The sequence below is a fragment of the Teleopsis dalmanni genome, chromosome 2 (assembly GCF_002237135.1).
Source record: "Teleopsis dalmanni isolate 2A chromosome 2, ASM223713v2, whole genome shotgun sequence".
Classification (NCBI taxonomy): domain Eukaryota; kingdom Metazoa; phylum Arthropoda; class Insecta; order Diptera; family Diopsidae; genus Teleopsis; species Teleopsis dalmanni.
In genome coordinates, this window is record NC_051847.1 from 129,934,649 (window position 1) to 129,943,468 (window position 8,820).

Sequence of the window (8,820 nt, forward strand, 5' to 3'; positions counted from 1 at the left end):
CTTGTTTTTCTTAAAGACTTTCTATAATTTTTGATTTTCATTTAATTCACTTAATTCCATTGCTTCATTACAAATACATTGAACTACAGCTCGTTCAACACTTCTGGTAGATCTCTGATTAGTCTCATTAACCTTTTTTTCAACTTCAATTTCTTTTTCGCCCTATTTATTAGTTAGATCTAATGTCACTTCTGTTACTTCTTCCCTGTCCTCATTTCTTATATTTTGTTATAATACCGTAAAATGAAATCTATTTTTTTTTGTATGAAATTGATCGCCCATTATTCGTCATGAACAAGAACAGTTGTGATCACTTGGTGTCTAATCTCGTCTATAACATGGGTGCATAAGAACTTCCCAACCAAGTTAACGGAGCTTTTGATGAGTTACCAGTGCCGATATTGATGTGTGTGACCTGGCGTTGTTTTGATGGAAAGCAATTTTTTTACTAGTGTCGATCTTTGACGCACGCTTAAACAAAACCGATTATCAAACTAATACAAGTAATCCTTTGCATAATAATTACATGTTAGTACAGCTTATCATGATAGATATTAGTTGTTAGAATTATATTTTTTGCTTTGTCTTCTGTCTTACGTAGCTCTTTTCTAATACTTTGTTATCAGTAATTGTTATTTCATTTCCTAACATTTTTTGTGGATCACAGAGATCATGTTTTTAGTTATCTAAAATTTTCTCTCACCTTTCTCCCATTTTGGCGTAGTACCCCTTTACTTCTACTCCTGAGAGTTTCACATTTGGAATTTCAGTAGTCTCTTGTTTTTAACATTGTAAAACCCATTATTGTCACTCTACAGTTCCCCTCTGCGATGAAGGGGTTAGAATATTCCCAAAGTACGGCATGCCTGTCGTAAAAGGCGACTAAAATCCCGGTGCCACGCCGACAATTGTGTTAGAAGTGTGCATGGTAGTAAGTGAGGTCTGCAGTTGCGACACACGACCGGCCCGCAGCTTCGGCTGTGCTGACTAGTTGAGGTCGGACTCATAGTGGCTGTGGTTACTACTTAAATTTACTCGGGAAGCTTGTTCACTTTTGGTTCACATTCGGCGTGGAGCAGAGGATTATAGCGAGGCCCACATCGTACCAAGATAGAAATTATGTCTAACACGCATTTATTCATTTGGTACCAGCGTAAATACTAAGGATTCCAATGGGGCGTTGATTGACGCCTAGGCATGGCATAATACGTTAAGAGATTTAGTCACTATACAGTATCATGGCTTAGTGTATTGTGTACTAAGCTAAAACGACAACCATTTGTGACGGTGTTTAAAAAATAAGTCTTAACGCTAATACCGCAGCATAAGCTATTTCGGTTTTCTCCAATGCTTAAAACTGTTTAAAAAAACATCAACAAAACTTAAGCAAATACGAATAGTCTTCTTATTAATATTTTTTGGTGTTAACCCCTCTTAGTATTAGACTTTTTTAGAAGTTACTAAAGGGAACCGGTTACACAATTATGATCTATTAAAATTAACTTCTATATTTTCTTTCGTAAAACTTCCGTTTATTTTCCTGTTATTATTTGAATATTTTTAGTCTCAGTTAACAATAACTTCTTTTAAATTAATACAAAAATTGACATGCTATAGATTTTCTTATAAATTCAATAAATTTATTTTTATCTTACTAGTAACTTTAATTGTATAGTAAATATATACCAATATGGAGCGTAAATATTTAATTAATGCTGAGACTTCAATGACCGGTTCGCAGAGCAAGTCTATGAGTGACAAAGGAAAAACGAAATTTAGGAAATACAAACAAAAGGAAACTTCTGATAGCAGTGTTTCTGTACAACTCTTAAAACTACCTAAAGAGTTCGAAAAAAAGCCCACAGTCCACGTGCCGCTATTACATGAAAAGACAGCGGCAAATAAACGCATTTGGAAATCCAGTACAAGCAGTACCCAGCGCAAAACAGGTTCTGAGGCAACAAACTTGCATTATAAGGGCTGGGGTATCACATCCCAACGTGAATATGGTACTTGCACTAAAAATGTAGCAACACAGTCAGCACTGGAGAAACTTAAAGATGAAGTACCAGAATCAAAATTCAGTACATCACTTGAACTTAATGATTCTTTCCATGAACACTCGGAAAAACCAGAACAGTTTCGCGGACTAGAGTGGGCGAAACCACCAAAAGAAAGTTACGTGGCAGGTGCACCAAGAACTGTTATCGGCAAATGTCCTAAAAATATCGAGAAAATGGGTAAATTATCTTTAGCTAAGCAAAAGTTTTTCTTAACACAAGATCCTCGAAAAAACCTTTGCTTGGCTAATCCTGATGTTTTATCTTTGAAATCTTACACAAAGGAAAAAGAGGTTAACTATTTAACTGATATGGTTAAAAAAGCAAAGTTAACGATTGAACCTGAAGAAAGTAAATTAGCTGAAACTAAAGTATGCAAAGTTATGGATTTGGTTAATCCATTAAACCTAGACTTTCAAGGAGTAAATTATAGAGAAACTTTTGAAGGTGATGAACAGGATATACAGTATCAACGAACCTTTTTAAAAATTTCTCGCCATATGGAACAAAAACGTGTTGCCAAGGAAACTGTGATTAAAGTTGAAAACGAAATAATGGAGAGCTGCCTATCCATTCCTCCTTTCTATGATGTCAAAAACAGGGAACCTTCTCCTGAACCGGAAATTGTTCCAGAACCAAAAAAATATTTAAAATTACTCCGTACAGAAGCTAAAGAACTAAATAAGGAGCGTATTGATGAAGAAGACGCACGCCGATGGGAACGAAATGAAAAATTGTACAAAGATCGTATGAAACGTATGGAAAATGAGCGGATTGCTAGCATTGAAAATGAAAAACAAGCTTTACGCGATAAGGCTAGAATGATTTCGAAACGAAACTTAGCAAATACTACAGCGGCAATAAAGAAAGACTTTGAATATAGTCTAAATATCAAACAGCCTGTAAAGATAATCCCACCTGACCACATACCACAGAAATACCCGCACACTTTGGTCCAGGCAAGAAAACTAAATAAGAAGTTCAAAGTTCTTGCTCGCGAAAAGCGCAATGAAGCACAAATGAGAAAGGATTTCTATTCACAAAAATTTGGTGTTGTGAAAAATTATCCTGAAGCAGACTTAGAAATCAGTAGTTTAACTGGTGATAGTATTGACATAGATACCGTTATAACAGAAGACTCGTCACATGATGAAGATGCTATTACAGTTGGTAGAGAAATAGATGTGTTTAAAGTTAGAGGCTTTCATTATAAAATGGGAGAAAATGTACGTGGCAAAACACACCAAATAGATAAGTTGAAAGGTGCTCATACTGTTAAGGGATGTATAACACGTGAACAATGGCTTCAAGAAATAACTACAAAACCGCAATCTGTTAAAGTTGATGTGAAAAAACTGCGTACAGAACCGACAAATCCCGATGATCCAAAGCAGGAGCTTTTCTCTTCATTCTTTGCATATAAACCACCTAAAGCAAAGCATAGTCCCATAAAGAGATACCGCGAAAAAAAACTGGGAGACCAGTATGAACGTACGCTATACAAACAACTAAAAATTATTAAACCACACCTTAAACGCAGAAAGAAGACATTTAACTTGATCGGATTCCTATATGGTAAGAATGCAAAAATTAAAAATGTGAAACAGGAAGAAATTAAAGAGGAAATTCAAACCACTATACAATACATGCAAGAGAAAGCACTTAAAAAGAAACAAGACGAACAAGAGGCAAAGAAAAGAATTATCAGTTTGTTAGGAACATCAACTCATATCAAGGAGTCAGAACCAGTACCACCTTTTTGTGAAAGAACCGATTCATCTTCGTCAGATTGGGTACCAGAAACAGAAGATGAAGCTGAGGAACTAAAGGAAAGACCTACTGCTTCTCATTCCTTTATAAACAGAGTTCAAATGCCTGCACCAAAGCACCGACAAACAACCACCCGCCGACATCCACGTAAACCACGTGAATATGTTAAGGAAGATGTTCCACCGGAACTCTTTACATTAAGAGTCAAAGAGACTGGTATTCCTCACATGAGAAAAATTGGAAATGATAAAATGAAATATCAAAATGTCAGGCTAAAAAACACTCAGTACGCAAAACTAGCACACGCCCGTCATCATCACGATCATTGGGAACCTACTCATACAAAACGCGTTATTGTTCACCACCAACATGATGTGACTGAAATTGAAGATCCAGTAAGCCACGATGAAAAAAATGATATTAGTGAAGAGGATGGACGTAACGCTGAAACGGAATGTAAAATAGAGCACGATTGGGATGCAACACGTCCTTTCATAGATACAGAGGCAATGCTTGCAGAGCACAGAAGGTTGAAAAAACTGGAAGCAGAAGCAAGATTACTAGAATTAGGTCGAAAACCACAAGAGGATGAAGTTTACCATACACGTACTGCACGAGAACTGAAAAGTGATAGATATGGTGGTAGGAGAAAATATATCGAATTTCTGAATGAACTCGCTGGGGAATTAAAAAAACAAAAAACTGTTGAAACGAAAATAGATCCACGAGAAGAAGAAAAGAGAAAGGCAATATATGCAGAATTGGAGGAGGATTTAAAGAGTGTCGACACATGCCTTTCCTCATTAGAAAGTTCAGAATGTACAAATTTTACTGATGATAGTGGTACTTTTATAATAATACATGGAGACACTAAAGTACCCTTAGACTATATCCGCAAAGCAAACGTGCCATTTGATGAGAAGAAACAATCTCTATTCCATTTTAAACCAATAAACCGTGAAGTCGAAGAAGCCAATCCATTCAGAGTTGTGCCGTTTTCTGGACAAAAGCACTCCCAACTTGAAATGGTTGTTCCAAAGGAAAATTTTCACACATTTAATACACGCCTGAGAAATAGTATACGATTGCGTTTAGAGGTGCCAAACATTAATATACGCGAGACGTTAGTTGGCTTCGGAAATAAACAATATCTGCCGCTTGTAGCAACAGATATTGATGAAAACTTTGTAAAAGATCTGAAAAAAAGTTCAGTGTTTACACATTTTCGATTTAAAAGCCTAGGTTCAATTATAAAAGATGGTCTGCGACTCAAAATACAATCCATGGTTATTAATGAGTTTATAGTGAGATGGGATGTAATAAATCGATTAAATGATAAATTCTTTGACAAAATGAAGAAAATCACAGCACTATATGAAAGACTTTTTGAAAAGTGGGAACAACAACAGTATGAGAGAACCACTTCTATTGTTTATCAGGTAAGTGTTAGCAAACTCAATATAAATACTTTATTGAAAATTTAATTGGTGATAATCACATCCGCAAAGGTACAAAGCTATTATGAACAAACCGACATCGTTAAGCGTGAATTACGTTGGTTGGAACGGCAATTGCAGATGATTAATTTGGATATTGCATTTATCGAGGGTCATTGGATACGTCTTATTGTATTGCAAAATTTCTTCTATTTAATAGCAGAGAAAGAATGGCGTGATGAGTTCGATTGGATACATCGCGTAAGCAATAGTGGAGAGGAGGTTGAGCTGGAGAGGTATGATATATCGATACAAAATCGCAACATCGTTAATATTCGAAAACGAGACCGAGATGATGCATGGGCCATTAAAGATTTCTATGAAAATGTATACTTACAACAAAACCATCCAATTATATTACCATACAAAGACTCTCAGGGCTTAATCAAAGGTATAGCAAGTCTGAAAAAGATGACTTTCATTGCTCTATTGGAACTGCACTTAAACTTGGCTTTACACTACGATATTAAGTCGCAACTAATTAATTTACGTGATTGGTGCAATACAGATTTACGTGAAAAAATTGAACGAGTAGCACACAAATGCGCTCGAAAGTATTTCATGATCAGTCGGGCAGAAGATTTGAGACAACGTGCCACAAAGTTCGTTAATGAGACCATGGCAGTTTCGTACTGCGAAGAAGTCTATGTGACAGATGGAGCTTATGTCGAACAAGTTTGGGAATATATAGTTCCACTAAGCATCAGAGGTGCTAGTAAAAAGAAAGGAGGTGGCAAAAAAAGAGCACTTGCACCAGTTCAGATGGTTGCAATGATGTCAGATGTTATTATTGATCTAATAGGTATTAAAATAATTGATGTAATCACTACGTATTATAACTGTATTACTAATGAATTAAGAAAGCAATTAAGAATTTTTTAAATTTATTTATAAAATAGAAATAATAATCAATTTTCTTGTGTGTAGGAAAATTTGAAGCATATCCATCAAACATAATTCGAGCTTGCGAAAACTATTTTAGACAAAAATTACACAAATTGAAAAAGATCTCATATAATGCTCAACAGATTGAGTATCGTGTGGAGGCTGAACTAAAAGTATTGCGCAAGAATATGGAGCCATTGGATCCAAAACATAGGGTACGACTTTGGTAGTAAAACTAATATCATTAGCTCTTTTAAAAATAGTTACTAGTCTTGTTAAATATTTACTATCCTATTTAACTGCAATATCGATACTCGTTTATGCACCTTATGTCACAATTAATTTTTGTCACATACAGTTAAATTAGTATTAATTATCACTTAAATTTTTATTGCAGCCTTGTTGTGCAACTGCAGAGAAGAAAAAGGAGTATATTCTTGCGATACCGAAGAAAGAGCGTCCACCAAAAATTATAGAAAAGAAAGTTATACCCGATAAAGTAAGGTTCATGTTTCACGCTTTTCATGATGATACTGAAGATATTGAAAATGTTCCCAATGCTGGAATGAGTGTCATCACAAACCTCGATAAACAAGTTGCTGTTGAGTTTTACTTCGATTATTTTCTTTCGCTTAATGGTTATACGCCAAATTATAACTTCAAAACTCAAGTTGAATTACGTGATGGTCCTGAGATCAATCGTATGAATGTCGAAGAAGTACTGCCCGAAATTGTAGACAGATTGGGTAAATGGGAAGAAACAAAGCAGAAAATTATGGAGGAAAGTATATTAAGAAATCGCCATATGTACGAGAATGTACAATTTTAACACAAATTTAAATTTAGTCCTTGTACTGGTTACATATATTTGATACATTGGCATATAAACATATATTTAAATACATTTTTAATTGTTTAATAAATACATACATATATTTGTAATATTTTCTGCAGTTATCAAATTCAATAATAAAAAAATGTTATAAGCAATTACTATAAGTTCATCTATATATATACTATAAGTCCATCTACGCTCTACTGGAAGAAGACGACTGCATTAAGTAAGTAAGTATAAGTTCATCAGCTATGAAATCACTTGACCATTTTGTACTGGTATTTTTGAAGGATTTTTTAAAACTTTCTACTCTTATTGAAATTATCAGGCATATATCAATACATATATGAAAACTAATTTCTTACTCTACGAAACAAAAGAGAAGGAGATTTATTTTTTATATAACCCAGAGTGTGCTTTGTTAAATAAACCTTGAGTATTCCGTCATGAAATGAAAGAAAAAAGGATGACATGATTATTTTGGTGCCCCAAAAAGCTTGGTGTATTTAATACTCTGAAAAGTGGTATGAAAAGTCTAATAAAAAGTTGGGAAATATTTTGTATATATATGTATAATAATATTTGCACTGCCAAAATACGATTTTTCTAATACTAGTGATACTGTTTACATATTCAAAATTAATTATTCAGAGTATTTAGAAGTATTTATAGTGAAACTCTAGCTTACAAAAAGAGTCTGGAAAAAAATGTTGACACAAGACACCACGAACTATTAACTCGATAAACCCAGAACGTTCTTAAAGGTTTTGATCTATTTAATATAGAAGTGCCAACGTTTTAAGTGTATTCTTTTATAGGTTAAGTTAGGATAAAAAATATTTGCCCAGAATGGATTTGCTCTAAATAAAAAATGACTCAGAAATAGTGACGTTCAAAATGTGGAATAAGTCTTACAAAATAAAGATATATTCTTCAAAATTATTTTACTTATTTTTTCTTTCTGCTTTGTCACTGTTACGGCCAGATTACCATATCATGCCGTCAAAGCCATTCCCTCAGTATATTGTCCATTAACAATATCTGGACAACAGAGGTGGCTAACCACTGAAAACTAGGACCGAGTATAAAATACTTACCCCTACCAATTTCTGTGGTTTATCCTTCCCTTCCCATAAACTAATCCTTTGAGTATAATATAAATATAAATATAATATTAATAAATTAAATAAATAATTAAAAAAATCAATAAGTTTATAAATAAATAAATAAATTAGAATAATTAGAATAAATAAAATAAAATAATTCAAAATAAATAAATTGAAATAAATATAGATACGAATTTTGTTTTTGTCCGTTCAAATTTATTATTTCCTTGCGAATTGCAAATATATATTTGAAAAGTGCATCACTAAACTGCCCACTGACGCGTTTCGTCTAGGAACTAACGAAGGTCATCAGAGTGGAGGAGTTAAAACCGTATCTCAGTTGATTAGTCAACTACTATAGATAGATGGAGTAAAGTAAAATGATCAAAAATGATAGTAATAATAATAACATAGTAAATTAATTTAATAGTTATAAAATAGTAAGACGAGAATTATAATAATAATAATAATGATAATAAAAAAATAGTAATATAAAAACTAACTTTATTCGTAGCAAATGGCTGCAAAGAAAAGGGCAGATCGGTATAGCTGCCTCACAAAATCAAAATTTAATATTCCAGATATGAGTTATAAAAATTTTTGGTATTATTATTGTTATTACATTCATATTCGAAAAATTATATTAATTTTACAGCAACCATATTTGA

The 8,820-nt window shown here is 33.5% G+C and overlaps 1 protein-coding gene across 1 annotated transcript; it reads left to right on the top strand.

The window, feature by feature from the left end:
- The first annotated feature begins 1,657 nt into the window (after positions 1 to 1,657).
- LOC119679498 lies at positions 1,658 to 7,144 on the top strand. Its single transcript, XM_038091890.1, has 4 exons — positions 1,658 to 5,269; positions 5,339 to 6,128; positions 6,254 to 6,426; positions 6,609 to 7,144. The coding sequence occupies exons 1-4, from the start codon at positions 1,691 to 1,693 to the stop codon at positions 7,038 to 7,040; spliced, it is 4,974 nt and encodes a 1,657-aa protein (XP_037947818.1). The 5' UTR covers positions 1,658 to 1,690; the 3' UTR covers positions 7,041 to 7,144.
- Positions 7,145 to 8,820: the final 1,676 nt, after the last annotated feature.

Excerpts from the sequence above, each read along its gene's own strand:
- LOC119679498 (XM_038091890.1), top strand. The coding sequence starts at position 1,691 with ATGGAGCGTAAATATTTAATTAATGCTGAGACTTCAATGACCGGTTCG. Across the intron at positions 5,270-5,338 it reads CCACTTCTATTGTTTATCAG|GTACAAAGCTATTATGAACA; the intron begins GTAAGTGTTAGC and ends ACATCCGCAAAG. Across the intron at positions 6,129-6,253 it reads TGTTATTATTGATCTAATAG|GAAAATTTGAAGCATATCCA; the intron begins GTATTAAAATAA and ends TCTTGTGTGTAG.